At 33.0% G+C, this 18,809-nt stretch overlaps 1 protein-coding gene and 2 pseudogenes across 1 annotated transcript in view; 1 reads left to right on the forward strand and 2 right to left on the reverse strand.

Moving 5' to 3' along the window:
- Window positions 1-472: 472 nt before the first annotated feature.
- LOC108549234 (peptidyl-prolyl cis-trans isomerase CWC27 homolog) lies at window positions 473-1,935 on the reverse strand (annotated as a pseudogene).
- Window positions 1,936-9,968: 8,033 nt separating this feature from the next.
- LOC108549235 (peptidyl-prolyl cis-trans isomerase CWC27 homolog) lies at window positions 9,969-11,419 on the reverse strand (annotated as a pseudogene).
- A 902-nt stretch (window positions 11,420-12,321) lies between these two features.
- The window catches only part of LOC108549236 (mucin-17), a 45,213-nt gene continuing 38,725 nt past the window's right edge, over window positions 12,322-18,809 (forward strand). Inside the window, exons 1-4 of the mRNA XM_017902531.1 lie at window positions 12,322-12,336; window positions 12,997-14,353; window positions 15,596-16,290; window positions 18,310-18,366. Coding sequence (XP_017758020.1) covers window positions 12,322-12,336; window positions 12,997-14,353; window positions 15,596-16,290; window positions 18,310-18,366 — 2,124 coding nt within the window. The remainder of the gene's footprint in view (window positions 12,337-12,996; window positions 14,354-15,595; window positions 16,291-18,309; window positions 18,367-18,809) is intronic.

Raw genomic sequence — 18,809 nt, forward strand, 5'->3', positions numbered from 1 at the left:
GGCGGGAGAAACAAAGCATTAACAGGACATAAATAAGTATAACACGTTTTTCTTCCTTTTATTTACTCTCTTAATAGCCCGTTGAACAAGAAGTCACAGATGAAGATGCGTGGTTTTGTTCGTGATAAAAAGAAAATGAAACTGCCACGGTTATATGTTAAAGTACTTTTTATTCACTTTAAAAGTTTCACATATACATGTCAATTGTTAACGACATAATAAATAATGACAAATAGACATTAGAATCTGAGTACATGTCCGTATCACGGACCGTTGCGAGAAAAAATGTTTCGTAATACATATCACGTAATAATTATCATTATAATGACCATATATACATGTACAATATTTATAGACATATGATAAATGATTCTATTCCAATACATGAGTTATCCTAATAATTCTTGATATCTCTTATCGTTCATCTCCTCGACTTTCTCTTGTGCTAACCCTCATAAGCAGTTTTTATTCCCTAATCATTTTCCTTTATGTCCTTATCATCTTCAACATCATCTATTTTATAATTTTGTACTTTCTTCGGATCCTTTTTCGTATCTCACAATGTATTTTTTATCCTTTTCCCCATTTCTCTGCAGATATAAATATAAGAAACAGTCAATAAAAATTCCTACTTTCTATAACATAGTTGTAATGCAAATAATAAACTAACTCTTTCTCTTTCTTTACAACTGCTAATTCTTCTTCAGTTTTTAATTCGTCGTCATTTTCCCAATCGCTAATGCGGACTTCCTTCCTTTTTTTACTTGCAAGTCCAGATGGTTCAACAGCTGGTTGTAAGCTTAATTTTGGATCAGTTAAATGATCATGAGGTGATTCGCCCTTACCACTAAACTTTTTATTTAATATCACAGATTCTTCTTCATCTTCCTCTGCTTCTTCACCAAATGATAAAAGATTGAAATCTCTGTAACAAAATTTTTCATTGCAAAGAACAATATTATCTGGGCTAAATTCTGCAAACATATATGATTCTCACTTTACTGCTGCTGTTTTAGTTTTTGAATTGTCCTTTTCTTCTTCACTTTCCTGTACTATTATTCTTAGTATAGTATCAGAAAATGGATTGTTCAATATTATAGTTTTTATCAATATTGGAGGACAAAGTGGTCTATCATTCTACAAAAAAGTGGAAATATTATCTTTGTATCAATTATTGTCATATTTTCTTTTAAACATTAAGTTTACCTCATCTGCAAGTGCTTCTTCGAGTTTAAGCATGCTATATATAGATTCTCCAGTGACTTCACCAAAGATTGTATGTTTATTCTGCAATTCTGGTGTACAATTAAGAGTAAAGAAGAATTGTGAACCATTGTCATCTTTTCCAACATTAGCCATAGTAATTAAATCTCGACGACAAAAACGTAATCTTGTATGAAATTCATCCTAAAACACATATATCCAATAATTATTTTTGAATAAGAAAGTAATTCATTTTATTTTTAAATATACTCTCAATCTAAATGGTTCTCTATATATTTTACCATCTTCTCATGTACCTGTGGAGTCACTGCCTTGTGTTATGAATCCCTTGATAATTCTATGAAATATAGTGTCATCCCAATAATATTCCATACATAATTGTATGAAATTTCTACATGTCTTTGGAGTTTCTTTGGTCCACAACTCTAACTCAGCATCACCAACAGTTGTTTTCATTACAACCTAGTTATAACAAATATATTAGTTTGATTAATGTAAAATACTTTGTTAAATTAAATTTGTCAAAATTTATTATTTATTATGGTAATTGAAATTCGAAATTATTTAATATATGAATATAGAAATTAAGAAAGTAAATATTGTATATCGGTTAAATTTTTAAAAACAGATATACAATCGATTGAAATAATATAAAATGATACTTATTACTTTACCCTTAGTGGCTGGCTCTTGCATATAAATATTACTCATGTTTGTAAATTTCCTATAATAAAAAAAATCCTGCATCAATGATATTTCATATTAAATCTTTAGTCATTTATAAATCAGTCAACCAAATTGTTCTCTTCTCGAATAATTATCAGCAGGTAAGACGTACCTTATACCGCCTTTTGACATTGGCTTTATTGGCCTGATGAAGACCATGATGTGCCACAGCACCATTATACTTGCTTCCTTTCCAGTTTCCAAGTCCCTCTATATATTTCTACACATTTTTGCCTTAATGCAATATTTACACTCTATATTCAATTTAACTTTACCTTCCATAACTATTTCCAATTGCTCATTCCCCATCCCCTCAATCATCCTCATAGTTGGAAGTCAATGCCACACATGTTTCTCTCTTGATACATATGCTGCCTCCTTTACGTTTCTTGATTTGACATAATACACATTTCTTCTCCCCACTGCATTCATTCTAACCTCTCTCCTTTGTTTATATACCTCGGCTCCATGATTCTGAAATTTAAAATATTGGCGATGATCATTCGCTTTGATCACTGATATTAATATTTATTTAGATAAGGAATACAACATACCTTTCAATCTCACTATATCTTCTATATCTAGCTACTACAAGAGGCCATCACCTAAATTAATTTTATTCTTTTTTGTCAGTTAAGCCATCTCCATTTTCTCAATCTTTATTGCACAATCAAAGATTTCAATCCTGAATGTTGTATGGTTAGCCGACCTAGAATACAATAGACATATCATAACACATTTGCATTGCTGCTTCAACTTTTGTTCGCTATAAAATATAATTCTTAGAATATAATGCCCCTACAATCAAGGTAAAGAAAAATTCCCTCCATGCAGATATATACAACAAACCTAATCAAAAAGCCTAATTTCGAAAATAGAAGAGAAAGAAGTCAACTGCGCAGCACGATTTCACAGCCACTGACACATTCGGCACTATTTCATGAAAACGCACGCTCGAAACCGAAAAAGAATATCCAATCCCATTAAAGAAAATTCCAATCTACGCTGACATGTAGAACAAACCTAATCAAAAAGCCTAATTTCGAAGATAGAAGAGAAAAAAGTCAATTGCGCACCACGATTTCACAGCCACTGACACATTCGGCACTATTTCTTGAAAACGCACGCTCGAAACCGAAAAAGAATATCCAATCCCATTAAAGAAAATTCCAATCTACGCTGACATGTAGAACAAACCTAATCAAAAAGCCTAATTTCGAAGATAGAAGAGAAAAAAGTCAATTGCGCACCACGATTTCACAGCCACTGACACATTCGGCACTATTTCTTGAAAACGCACGCTCGAAACCGAAAAAGAATATACAATCCCATTAGAGAAAATTCCAATCTACGCTGATATGTAGAACAAACCTAATCAAAAACCCTAATTTCGAAGATAGAAGAAAAAAAAGTCAACTGCGCAGCACGATTTCACAGCCACTGACACATTCGGCACTATTTCTTGAAAACGCACGCTCGAAACCGAAAGAGAATATCCAATCCCATTAAAGAAAATTCCAATCTACGCTGATATGTAGAACAAACCTAATCAAAAAGCCCAATTTCGAAGATAGAAGAGAAAAAAGTCAATTGCGCAGCACGATTTCACAGCCACTGACACATTCGGCACTATTTCTTGAAAACGCACGCTCGAAACCGAAAGAGAATATCCAATCCCATTAAAGAAAATTCCAATCTACGCTGATATGTGGAAGGAACCTAATCAAACAGCCTAATTTCGAAGATAGAAGAGAAAAAAGTCAACTGCGCAGCACGATTTCACAGCCACTGACACATTCGGCACTATTTCTTGAAAACGCACGCTCGAAACCGAAAAAGAATATCCAATCCCATTAAAGAAAATTCCAATCTACGCTGACATGTAGAACAAATCTAATCAAAAAGCCTAATTTCGAAGATAGAAGAGAAAAAAGTCAATTGCGCAGCACGATTTCACAGCCACTGACACATTTGGCACTATTTCTTGAAAACGCACGCTCGAAACCGAAAGAGAATATCCAATCCCATTAAAGAAAATTCCAATCTACGCTGATATGTAGAAAAAACCTAATCAAAAAGCCTAATTTCGAAGATGGAAGAGGAAAAAGTCAATTGCGCAGCACGATTTTACAGCCACTGACACATTCGGCACTATTTCTCGAAAACGCACGCTCGAAACCGAAAAGGAATATCCAATCCCATTAGAGAATATTCCAATCTATGCTGGTATGTAGAACAAACCTAATCAAAAAGCCAATTTCGAAGATGGAAGAGGAAAAAGTCAATTGCGCAGCACGATTTCACAGCCACTGACACATTCGGCACTATTTCTTTAAAACGCATGCTCGAAACCGAAAAGAAATATCCAATCCCGTTAAGGAAAAAGTCTCTCTGCACTGATAGACAGAAAAATCCGAATCCGAAAGCCCAATTTCAGAAACATAGTGTAATAAACTAAATAGCGAAGCACGATCTAACAGGTAGGGACACTTTCGTTACTGAATATGAAAATCGTATTGTCGAAATCGGAAAGAAAAATTTGTGTACTAGTTAAGGAAGATCCTAATCAACGCTGTTATATGTAATCCAAAACCCTAATTTCGGAAACATATGTAAAAAATGTAAATTGTGTAGCACAACTTATATGGCAGTTTTGCTTCCATCACTTTATTTCATATGTGCTCCTTCAAGATCGGAAAATAATTGGCTTACTGTTTCGAGAACAGCCTATGTTATGCAGTAGTAATGAAGTATTTTAATGCACAATCAAAATTTAGAATATAATAGCGATAATACATAACTATGTTGCAATTGAACGTTAAGATCGAAGAAAGATTGAAAAACTATTAAAAAGCTATTCTATTCTATTCTATCCTAACGCTAGTCTATTCAGTAATGTCGATCAAATATTCCAATGGACAGTCGAAATCTAGAATCTTCTACAGCAGATTGTAACGGACAATGCAGTAGTATTATAGGATCCCACACTCACACCACTTTATTTTCCATATGCATCTTTACACGATTTGCTCTACGCAACATCCCTTTTTTCACATGTAGTATATTACCACCGAAGAAATGTTCACAGCCAGTAATCTTGAACTTCGTAAAATAATTATAACATCAATCAGCAATATCACTACTACACGAAACGTTTTGAGATTTAATGTTTCACTTTGACGCGTGAGAATATTCCATTTGTTACCGGTATGCACGCTTGCCGCCAACTGGAAGTTGGTTGCAGCCGGATATGCTAGGTATTTTTATAGCGGGAAAATGTTGCATCTTTGAAATAGCTATGTGATAAAGTATCGATGTAGGAAATCAAACGATGTCTCTTATATTTAATAATATCAATGAAGCAATTATAAATATATTTCTGTTACGAAAAATTCCAAATTTCAATAATTAATTCATGAACTTGAACTATTAAGTATTCCATTATATTAATAGAAAGATAAGCACCATTAGTATTTTCGGCAATGGTTCAAACACCCTATGCAATAACCACCAATAATGATTTAAATAACATCAAATTCATATCCAGAATTATATTAGAAAGCTTGCTAAGGCTGTGCCTTTACGGTGCAATTTTAAAAGTTGATAAATTAATTATAGACGAATATGAAGCCACAGATGAAGACGAATGATTTTGTTCTTCGTAAAAAGAAGAAAAGAAAATTGCAATAGTTATATGCTTGAGTACCTTTTATTCACTTTGAAAGTTTCACATATACACGTCAATTGTTAACAACATAATAAACAATGACATATAGACATTAGAATCTGAGTAGATGTTCGTATCACGGACCGTTACGAGAAAAAGATGTTTCATCATACATATCATGTAATAATTATCATTATAATGAAAATATATATATGTTTGTAACAATATTTATCGACATATACCCACTATCGCGAATGGTACAATTCAAATATATGAGTTATCCTAATAATTCTAGATACTGGTTTATCTAGATTTATCTATGGTTGCATCTATCCCTCTTATCGTACATTTCCTTGACTTTCTCTCATGCTGAACCTCATAAGGACTTCTTTATTCCATATTCATTTTCATTTAAATACTTTATCATCTTCAACATCACTTATTTTACAAATTTCTACTTTCTTCGGTTCCTTTTTTGCATCTATCAATTTATTTTTTTACCTTCCCCTTATTGCACTGAAAATATAAATATAAGACAATCAATAAAAATTTCTACTTTCTATAACATAGTTATAATGTAAACAATAAACTAACTCTCTTTCTTTATAAATTCTAATTCTTCTTGAGTTTTTACTTCGTCGTCACTTTCCTAATCGCTACTACCTTCCTTTTTTTTTTTAATTGCAAGTTCAGGTGGTTCAACAGCTGATTGTGAGCTTAATCTTGAATCACTTAAATGATCATGCGCATATTTGCCTTCACCACTAAACTTTTTATTTCATATCACAGATTCTTCTTCATCTTCCTCTGCTTCTTCACCAAATGATAAAAGATTGAAATCTCTGTAACAAAATTTTTCATTACAAAGAATAATACTACCAGGGCTAAATTCTGCAAACATATATGATTTTTACTTTACTCCTGCTATTTCAGTTTCTGAAATGACCTTTACTTCACATTCCTGTGCTGTTATTCTTGGTATAATATCAGAAAATGGATTGTTCAATATTATAGCTTTTACCAATCTTGGAGGATAAAGTAGTCTATCATTCTACAAAAAAGGGGAAATATTATATTCATATTACTTCTTGATATATTTCCTTGTAAACATTAAATTTACCTCATCTGCAAGTGCTTCTTCGAGTTTAAGCATGCTATATATAGATTCTCCAGTAACTTCACCAAAGATTGTATGTTTATTCTGCAATTCTGGTGTACAACTAAGAGTAAAGAAGAATTGTGAACCATTGTCATCTTTTCCAGCATTAGCCATAGCATTTAAATCTCCACAACAAAAACGTAATCTTGTATGAAATTCATCCTAAAACACATATATCCAATAATTATTTTTGAATAAGAAAGTAATTCATTTTATTTTTAAATATACTCTCAATCTAAATGGTTCTCTATATATTTTACCATCTTCTCATGTACCTGTGGAATCACTGCCTTGTGTTATGAATTGTTTGATAATTCTATGAAATATAGTGTCATCTTAATAACCTTCCATACATAATTGTATGAAATTTACCAATAATATTCCATACATAATTGTATGAAATTTCTACATGTCTTTGGAGTTTCTTTGGTCCACAACTCTAACAGTTGTATGAAATTTCTGCATGCCTTTGGAGTTTCTTTTGCCCACAATTCTAACTCAATATCGCCAACAGTTGTTTTTATTACCTAGTTATAAGAAATATATTAGTTTTATTAATGTAAAATACTTTTCATATCAAATTTATTAAAATTTATTATTTATTAGTGTAATTCAAATTAGAAATTATTTAATATATTAATATAGAAATTTAGAAAGTAAATATTGTATATCGGTTAAATTTTTAAAAGCAGATATACAATCCATTGAAATATTATTAAATGATACTCATTACTTTACCCTTAGTGGCTGGCTCTTGCATATAAATATTACTCATGTTTGTAAATTTCCTATAATAAAAAAAATCCTGCATCAATGATATTTCATATTAAATCTTTAGTCATTTATAAATCAGTCAACCAAATTGTTCTTTTCTCGAATAATCATCAGCAGGTAAGACGTACCTTTTACCGCCTTTTGACATTGGCTTTATTGGCCCAATGAAGTCCATGATGTGCCATAGCACCATTATACTTGCTGCTTTTATAGTATCAAAGTTCCCATAGATATTTCTACACATTTGTATCTTAATGCAGCAATTACACTCTATATTCAATTTATCTTTAACTTTATAACTATTAGCGAGTGTCCATTCTTTGTTTCTTTAATGATCCTTATATTTGTATGTCCATGCCTCACATCCTTCCTTGTTCATACATATGCTGCCCCTTTCTTGTTACTTTATTCGACATAATATGTGTTTCCTCTTCTCACTGCTTCCATTCGAACCACTATATCAATTTCATTCCTTTTTGTGTGCCTAAGCCATTTCGATTTTGTGAACCTTCATTTGACCATCAACGATTTCTATCTTGTATGTTATATCGTTATCTGACCTAAAATTCAATAGACATACATAACATATTTATATTGCTGCTTCAATTTTTTCTCGCTATAAAATATAATTCTTGATTATTGATTATTTTAACAGAATATTGTCTTTTTAGAATCAAGCTCTGCTATCACTAATAAAAGGTGGAAAAGAAATGGCTCATAACTTATACTATTTAATTACAACTAAAGGTTATGTTGATATAAATACTTACATTTTTTTCGTGATGCAGGAACACATGCATGGACATAACAATGCTTCCGGCGTTTGTTTGCAATTTTCTCTCATTTCCTATGCACTCTCCTGTTCACTTGGTGAAAAATTAACATATTGCTTAATTTCGATGATTAATTTATGAAATTTTATAATTGCGTTGTAAAGGCGTACCTTTGTATATTTGTCGTCTGCCAGGTAAAGAAATGAATGCTGATTGTCTAATTAAAACCACTATTTGGGTTGAATTTATTAAAGAATGTAGAAAATTTTATCGGATTCTAAAGTGAATAAAAGGAGGAGGAAAGAGAATGTGCGATAGTTATTTATGTCCTTTTATTGTTTATTTATTATGTCCACCACGTCACGTAGATTTAGGCGTCTACCTAATCCGTGCTTCGAGTCTAAAATCATAGATGGCTCTGATGTTAGTTTACTAACTCTGGTTATGTGCTGCGAATATATTTTAATAAATCAAATCAGCAGTGGAAAATTCGCTAATTACTCAATAGCTGTGATTAATTTATAAACTTTTATAATTGTATCGCAAAGCCAGTTTCTTTAAGAACTTTCCAATATATTTTTCGATATAAATTTTTCCCTAACTAATTAATTATTAATAATTATTCTACGAAATGTTTGAATTGTTGTCGAAGATTGTCGAAGACGCCATTGATTTTTCATTAATTACTATCCTTTACGCAATTAATTTATGAAACTTTACGCACTTATTAAAAAGACAATTTTCTTGCGAATCTTCTCATATAACTTTCGAACACATTTTGTTTCTAGTTTCGTTTAGTAATAAATATTTCCACGGATGGTCGAGATGGTCGCCGTTACGAAATCATAGACGCCATAAAACAAAAATTAATAACTAACAATATAGAGTTAAAATCTTTACGAAAATTAGATAAGAATGTAGCCCGAAGTTCCAGCTTTGCAATAAAATTATAAAAGTTCATAAATTAATTACAGAAATTGAGTAATTAATAATTTTTCCCTGGCGGAACCCTTCTATCCTTTTCTATCCCCTCTCTGTCCCTGTCAGTCACGTGACCAGCACCTCGACGACCTCCTTGCCTATTCTATGTTCCTATCACTTTCTGGCTTTTTGAGCCCAAATCATAGATGGCGCTGATCGAAACTGCCGAATGTGAAACCACGTGACCCGTAGGGCGGGAGAAACAAAGCATTAACAGGACATAAATAAGTATAACACGTTTTTCTTCCTTTTATTTACTCTCTTAATAGCCCGTTGAACAAGAAGTCACAGATGAAGATGCGTGGTTTTGTTCGTGATAAAAAGAAAATGAAACTGCCACGGTTATATGTTAAAGTACTTTTTATTCACTTTAAAAGTTTCACATATACATGTCAATTGTTAACGACATAATAAATAATGACAAATAGACATTAGAATCTGAGTACATGTCCGTATCACGGACCGTTGCGAGAAAAAATGTTTCGTAATACATATCACGTAATAATTATCATTATAATGACCATATATACATGTACAATATTTATAGACATATGATAAATGATTCTATTCCAATACATGAGTTATCCTAATAATTCTTGATATCTCTTATCGTTCATCTCCTCGACTTTCTCTTGTGCTAACCCTCATAAGCAGTTTTTATTCCCTAATCATTCTCCTTTATGTCCTTATCATCTTCAACATCATCTATTTTATAATTTTGTACTTTCTTCGGATCCTTTTTCGTATCTCACAATGTATTTTTTATCCTTTTCCCCATTTCTCTGCAGATATAAATATAAGAAACAGTCAATAAAAATTCCTACTTTCTATAACATAGTTGTAATGCAAATAATAAACTAACTCTTTCTCTTTCTTTACAACTGCTAATTCTTCTTCAGTTTTTAATTCGTCGTCATTTTCCCAATCGCTAATGCGGACTTCCTTCCTTTTTTTACTTGCAAGTCCAGATGGTTCAACAGCTGGTTGTAAGCTTAATTTTGGATCAGTTAAATGATCATGAGGTGATTCGCCCTTACCACTAAACTTTTTATTTAATATCACAGATTCTTCTTCATCTTCCTCTGCTTCTTCACCAAATGATAAAAGATTGAAATCTCTGTAACAAAATTTTTCATTGCAAAGAACAATATTATCTGGGCTAAATTCTGCAAACATATATGATTCTCACTTTACTGCTGCTGTTTTAGTTTTTGAATTGTCCTTTTCTTCTTCACTTTCCTGTACTATTATTCTTAGTATAGTATCAGAAAATGGATTGTTCAATATTATAGTTTTTATCAATATTGGAGGACAAAGTGGTCTATCATTCTACAAAAAAGTGGAAATATTATCTTTGTATCAATTATTGTCATATTTTCTTTTAAACATTAAGTTTACCTCATCTGCAAGTGCTTCTTCGAGTTTAAGCATGCTATATATAGATTCTCCAGTGACTTCACCAAAGATTGTATGTTTATTCTGCAATTCTGGTGTACAATTAAGAGTAAAGAAGAATTGTGAACCATTGTCATCTTTTCCAACATTAGCCATAGTAATTAAATCTCGACGACAAAAACGTAATCTTGTATGAAATTCATCCTAAAACACATATATCCAATAATTATTTTTGAATAAGAAAGTAATTCATTTTATTTTTAAATATACTCTCAATCTAAATGGTTCTCTATATATTTTACCATCTTCTCATGTACCTGTGGAGTCACTGCCTTGTGTTATGAATCCCTTGATAATTCTATGAAATATAGTGTCATCAATAACCTTCCATACATAATTGTATGAAATTTCTACATGCCTTTGGAGTTTCTTTTGCCCATAATTCTAACTCAACATCACCAACAGTTGTTTTCATTACAACCTAGTTATAACAAATATATTAGTTTGATTAATGTAAAATCCTTGTAAAATTAAATTTGCTAAAATTTATTATTTGTTATTGTAATTCAAATTAGAAATTATTTAATATACGAATATAGAAATTTAGAAAGTAAATATTGTATATCGGATAAATTTTTAAAAACAAATATACAATCCATTGAAATATTATAAAATGATACTTATTACTTTACCCTTAGTGGTTGGCTCTTGCATATAAATATTACTCGTTTGTAAGTCTCCTATAATAGAAAAAATCTATCATCAATAATATTTCATATTAAATATTTCGTTATTTATAAATCAGTTAACCAAGTGGTTCTTTTCTCGAATAATCATACCTTTTACCTCCTTTTGACATTGGCTATATTGGCCCAATGAAGTCCATGATGTGCCACAGCATATTTCTGCCCAATAGATATTTCTACACATTTTGCCTTAATGCAACATTTGCACTCTATATTCAATTTAACTTTTCCTTTCATAACTATTATCAATTGTTCATTCTCCATCTCTTCAATGATCCTCATATTTGTAAGTCAATGCCACGCATGCTTTTCTCTTGATACATATGCTGCCTCTTTTGTGCTTCTTGATTTGACATATATATTTCCTCTTCTCACTCCTTTTATTCAAACTTCACACATTAACGATGATCATTGACTTTGACCACTGATATTAATATTCATTTATATCAGGAACACAACATACCTTTCAATCTCACTGTATTCTTCGTATCTTGTTGATATAAGAGGCCATCACCTAAATTAATTGTATTCCTTTTTGTCTGCCTAAATCATCTCCATTTTCTGAATTTTTATTTGACCATCAAAGATGTCTATCTTGTTTGTCATATGGTTAACCGACCTAGAATGCAATAGACATATCATGCTTTACATATTTATATTGCTGCTTCAATTTTTTCTTACTATAAAGTATAATTCTTGGCATCTACACTGATGATATTCCATGAGTCTACTATTTTTCTCTTGTTGCACGTTCCTGTTTATTTCAACAGAATATTGTCTTTTTTAACTTGCACTATTTAATTATAACTAGAGGTTATGTTAATACAAATACTTACATTCTTTTCGTGATGCACGCACACCTGCATGGGCACAACAATGCTTCCGGCGTTTGTTTGCAATTTTTTCTCATTTCCCATGCACTCTCCTGTTCACTTGGAGAAAAATTAACAAATCGCTCAATTTCTGTGTTTAATTTATGAAATTTTATAATTGCGTTGTAAAGACGTACCTTTGCATATTTGTCGTCTGCCAGGTAAAGAAATGAATGCTGATTGTCAGTTTTCATAGACGAAAGATGATCACAAAATAAAAATAGATTGAAAAAACTACCAATTATTGACGGGTATCGAACCGGGAATCGGTCATTCAGCATAGAATTGTCAACATTTGCCGATAGGCCACGACTTCACTTGAAAAGTGTTAGAAATAAATCTATAATTTATGAAGTAGTAAAACGTTAATCGTAAATATTTCAAAAACTGTTGAGTAGTTGCCGCTATAATGATATATTTTCCTGAACTGCATGACGATATCTAGAAAGCTGTAAAGTTTCAACTGAATCGGTGACTCGAAGGACTTGGACTCTCCTTGTTAGACCTAAGTTCCAGACGGGGACACTCTATTCTAGTAAACGAGTGCCCGTTATTAACCATTCCTACAAATATATTAATAAATATGCTAGAATTAATATATTAGAATAAATATAAATAACTATATTAGAATAATCCGTATAATCCTAATAATTCACACGAATAATCCTAATTTTTCCAGATCGAGGATCATAAGACTACAAATCGCGGTAGCTTGAGGTTCAACCCCAAGTCCCTTGAAGAAGCAACCACTGCGTCCCCACTCCTAACGAGATTCAAAACGACACGTGGCAGGTCAGCGCAATCGAAGAGGTTGAGCTTCGACAAACCTAACGATGCTTCGACCTTAACCTCTATAATCGACTCGGTTTCGAGCTTCGACTCGAGCAAAGAGTCGAACCTGAGAACGACCAGGACCACCGAACGAGGAAGCTTGTTCAACGTCAGGAACGACTCTAGAAGATCCACATCGGAGAAAAAGCCCGAGGAGCCTAAGAAAGACCTAGACTCAACGGTCAACAGAAGAAACGGGAAGAGATATTTCTCCGAGACCAACGAAGGACCAAACCCGAAAGGCAATGGCCAGAAAGTCTCCCTTGGAACGTCTAAAGGGTTCGCTCGAAGATCGTTCAATGGAAGAGCCAGTGTCACTGAAAGACTGGACAACAAAGGGCCATCCGTGTTCCTGGCTACCACGGAATCTTCGAGGTCCAGAACTGGAAGGAAGATTCAAACGACCTACTCCATGAAAGACCTGAAGACGCAGATACCTAATTCCAGAAGATACACCAAGAAGTTCGAAGACTTGGAAACGACTACAGTTTCGTTCAGAAGAGATGGCAGAGGTAGATCAACGACAGAGAAGACTGAGAGGAGCACCAGGTCTGGTAGATCAAAGATTGCGAATAGAGAGAACAATTATATCACTCGGAGAGGTCCGGATCCTCTTTTGACAGAGTCTGAGAGCGTTAGGGTCGACATCCCTTTCGAGGTTGGTAGCACGGAAACACCGTTTCCTGACGCAACCACTGCGTTTACTACGGTTGCGCAGAGGAGATCAGACTCCAAAGAGTCGATCAGGTCTAGTACAAGAACGGGATCTGAAAGACCGAAGAATCGTGGACGAGTGAGCGACTCTGAGGCTGCTGGGTCGTCCAAGTCTGGTGCTCGAAGAGGATCTTCCAAGTTCAGCGATTCGACGACCACTGAGCCAGATGAGCAGATAGTTAGTTCGAGGAAAAACGCGTTTCCCAGGGATCGCTCGAGAGGTGCAGATGTCAGGAAGAATTCCGTGATCGAGTCCAGATCGAGGTCTAGGGGCAGAAATTTGGAGAACAACGTGAAGCCTGTTCCGAGTGGCAACTTGGAGCGAGATGCGAAACGCAAGGTGGCTGGAGAGAGGAATTCTTCGGAGAGGAGGTCGAGAATTCTTGATGCTAACTTCAGATCTGCCGAAATTCGTGGACAGGACGCTCAGGACTTGCGCGGAAGGTCGAGGAATAGGCCGAAATTGGAAGCTACCACGCCTGTTATAACGGGTGAGTACAAGTTCTCTGCTTCTTTAAATATTCTTGGTAAAATTTCGAATCTGTTTTAAGTCGAATATAGTGTCTTCAATTAGCTTGGAATTATTTAATTGCAAATATTTTAAGTGGAAAGCTTATTTTTAGATTTTGGATCATTCTTGTTTCTAACACTGCCCTTATGCAATTTGATTAAATAATTTTCAAGTGTGTTTCTTTAATTTTATTTTTAAATGAATTGGAAGTATTATTTTTATACAGGGTGTCCCAAGAAAACGTATATATATTTTAATACCTTATTCTTTCTAATTTATTTTTCCGTTTTTAGGTACAACCCATTTAAAATAATGGCTGATTTTAGACTAGACTTTGAAAAATGTAAATATATTTTAAAGTGCTATATACTTAAAATGCCATAAGTGTGAAAACATACTGGAAGTGCAAAGATCGTTTAATTAAACAGTAAAATATATACTGTTTCTATTATCACGCAAAGTGTGTATACATTTTTTTGGGACACCCTGTATAATACTACTTGGTTATGAAGTTTAAAGTACGTAATAAAATTATATTGCTATTTATATTAATTAAAAGGTTTTGTTTAAAAGGATTTGTAGTAAAATATTTATATTTTTGTGCAATGTTGTATAAAAATATGTCGGGTATATGAGTATGTTAATATATTAGTACGATAGTATATTAGTATATTTACTTATTTATTTATTTATTTACAAATCATGGTCAATCCTTTTAGTATAAGATATAAATTAAAATTAAGAATTAAAGAATATCAAAGAATATAAAGTAGTTATATCTCACAGGATAGAAAATGTTATCATATTACCATAATAATAGAGGACTACTATATTACTATACCAGTATATCGGGTATTAATAATAAATTAAAATATTTAATAAAATATTTTACATAAAATTCTTAATTTACAATACTCAAAACAAAAATAGAAGGAACTAAATATTTATTTAAAAACGTTTTAAAGAACAACGTTTTAAATAGAGGATAAATAATACCTCAAACTATTTTAAAACATAATTTAATTGTCCTCGTGCTATCAGATATCTGTGATCCAACTACATATTAAATTTTAATTTAACAATAATTACAGATCGTATAAAGCTTGCACGTGTTTTATCTCAAAACGAAATACTCTACAGTATATAACGATAATTAATCAGCTAATTACACTTACTCAACAAATAAGCCTGCTGTACCCATAAAATTCATTTCATCCGACAGATGTTACCTCAACTGTTGCGCCAGATACAACAGTCTCCAACGACGTAACAACTACCGAGTCTGAGGCCACGAATACGACAATAAAACCAACTACCCCAGCACCAACCACTTCAAGTCCAAGAACAACGACGAGACCAGCCTCGACTTACACCTCGACTTCCACCTCGACAACCGAATCACCAAGTCGAGGAAGAGGAAGAGGTAGAGGCAGTCAAGGAAGAAAACAGAAGGAAGACTTCTTCAATCATGGACTAGGCTTCAGGGGTCGTAAGCCTTCGCCAGAAGGATCATCCAACGTATCCGACTCCAGAAGATTTAGCCCTTCTAAAAACGATTCGTACGGAAACCCGGGCTGGACCCTCAGAAGGCGGCCAGCTCATGTGAATAACTTTGAGAGAACTGAGAACACGTCGAGGACCGTCGTACCCTCGCCGAGGGATCAGACAAACGAGGTGATACCTCCGAACGAGCAATCGACCAGCACCGAGGCTTCAACGACAACCGAAAGTTCCACGTCCACCACGAGAAAGGGATTCAAGAAGCCTCAGCTGAATGTAGAGACTTCCACGGTAGCTGGAGTCACCACCAAGAGCAGCAGAAGGGGCAACAAAACCTTTGGATTCGGCAAGGGGTCCGGGGAGTATGAAGAAAGCGATAATTATCCGCCCGAGTTTAAGGCGAGGCTGAACCAGCTGGTGAGTTGTATTTCTTAATTGGATGTTACGATGGGATTAATGTAGCTGTCGGTAAGGAAGTATTGAGCAAGCTCGTGGCTTATGTTGGATACAAGGAGAATGTTATAGCAGTAATTTGTCTTTTAGAGGAGGACAATTGGATCACTGTGCAGTTGCACGAAGAGTGACGATACTTTGGATATTTGTCAGAGTTGTTTGTTCTGGGAGATTGAAAATAGTCGAGAGTGCAAGTTTTATTATTTATAACAATTACTACGGTGATTATTGGCTGTATTTATTCCAAATTTTTAATCTTTGCAATTAATAGATGACCAATACAATTAGTACAGTTATAATAGAGTTATATTTATTGATTTGTGTACAATGGTGGTAGAATTAGATTTGAGAATTTAAAAATTTTTTAATTAAATTAGAAAAGTGTTTGTCTAATTTGTTTATCTTCCGAAATCAAATAACGGATAAATTATTATTAGTAACAATATTATAATAATTATGGACTACATAATTATTGAAATTTTCAATCCATGAGTTGATACATGATTAACTACTTGTTCTAAAATGGCATTTAGAAAAGTTTAAGAACTTTATATATTATATTATTACTTATGATAAAATACTTTTCTTCAATCTCAAAGAAGAATCTTAAATCCAAAGAATGCGAAGTATCGTCACTTTTACTACAAATGTCCCACACATAAATAACTACTCGTATCATACATAATACATATATTTATTATCCCACTTTTTTAAAAGCAATTTTACATACATTTCCATACCATTACCTTTTTCTTCGAATAAATTATATTAAATTACAATTTTAATTATATCTTAATTATTTGTTATTTCTAATTATGTACAATTTTAACTGTTTCCTCTGTTTGTGACATAAATTTTGTAAACAGACTTCTTCAGCAAATTGCAATATCTCATAAGCAAGGAAAAATTAATAATATACACAACACCTGTTGAAAATTATTGTACAATACCATAAGAAATACTAAAGTATGAGATAATATAAATTTCAACAAATTTAGGAAACACTAGTGATTGTTAAAATCTATAATCTTGCTTTAAAATCCAATGTCAATTTAATTAAATTTTATAAAAATTATCAATCAGACAAGAGACACGTCAAATTTATTATACAACGTTACATAAACCAAAACAAGTAGAATACACGTTTGTACAAACATTTGTCCTTAATCCACCATACTGAAACGAGCAGCTGAAAACAAGATTAACCCTTTGCAATCGAGGAATTTTTCGTTATAGAAAAATAGTAAAAATTCGAAGACTTTCTGTCATAAAGTCGAGGATATTTTTAAAACGGTAAATAAAAAATCGTATGCAAATTGAGAAGTGGAATTATTTTACCTCGACATTCCACGCATCGTTGAGTAATTTTAGATTTGATATATTAATTAACATCCATCTTTAGAATCTGATTAAATGGCGACTGACAAGGAGAGTGCAAGTCCTCCGGGTCATAGATTTAGTTGAAACTTTGCAGGTTTGTAGATTTAGTCATCCAGTTCAAGAAAATACATCATTATAACTACTCGACAGTTTTCGAGATATTTGTGATTAGAATTTTATTATTGCCTTAACTACAGATTTATTTCGAATATTTATCAAGTGCCGTTGTGACCTAATGACAATGCCACTTGATAACTATCGATAACTACTCGAAAGAAATCTTTAGTTAAGAATAATAAACCTTCAATCATAAATATCTTAAAAACTATCCAGTCCTTATGATGGTATATTTTCTTAAAGTGGGTGACTAAATCTACAAACCTGCAAAGTTTCAACTAAATCAATGACCCGAAGGACTTGTATTCTCCTTGTGAGAGGTGCCTCTCGAGTGCAAAGGGTTCAACGTGTTATGAAACACCCGGTACACGATATACAGTGCATCAAATTGACATGTCCATAAGATGCATATAAAGATCTGTATAACTATCCTGATCGAATTGCAAGAACTGTGCAGCGTATACTAATCGCCAAGTATGATTTCAGAAGAATATCAACACGAAAATACCAGCTCCAAATACCACCTCTAGATCGCCATTGGAGGTAAGAGTCCTGAGCGCCTTTGAAATCAGCTTACAGCATCCGAAATAAAGTCTCTCTTGATCTCTAATTAATAAGGTGTAACATATGTTTCTATGCTTCTATTCTAGTTCAACAGTCTTCAGCTTTCCATTACAACAATACCTTAGTACGTAGACACCATAACCGTTGACGTTGACTGCGTTGCTGTAAAATAGACTAAAACATTCTACTCACATATAAACCACTAAACAAACTAAAAACAAAGACACGAACAATGGACTGTGACGAAATGGAACGCTGTATTATTGTATGATATATTCTCTAACACCAAACAACTTAATCAGCATGCACGTAACAAAACACACTTATACCATTTACCCATCAAAGTTCTTTGCGACAGTCCCACGATATAAATACTGGTACCATTTCTATCTTCACATAGAGGAATCAGTATGCTTTGCATT

Source organism: Eufriesea mexicana, unplaced genomic scaffold (genome assembly GCF_001483705.2).
Source record: "Eufriesea mexicana isolate 0111107269 unplaced genomic scaffold, ASM148370v2 scaffold1847, whole genome shotgun sequence".
Lineage (NCBI taxonomy): Eukaryota > Metazoa > Arthropoda > Insecta > Hymenoptera > Apidae > Eufriesea > Eufriesea mexicana.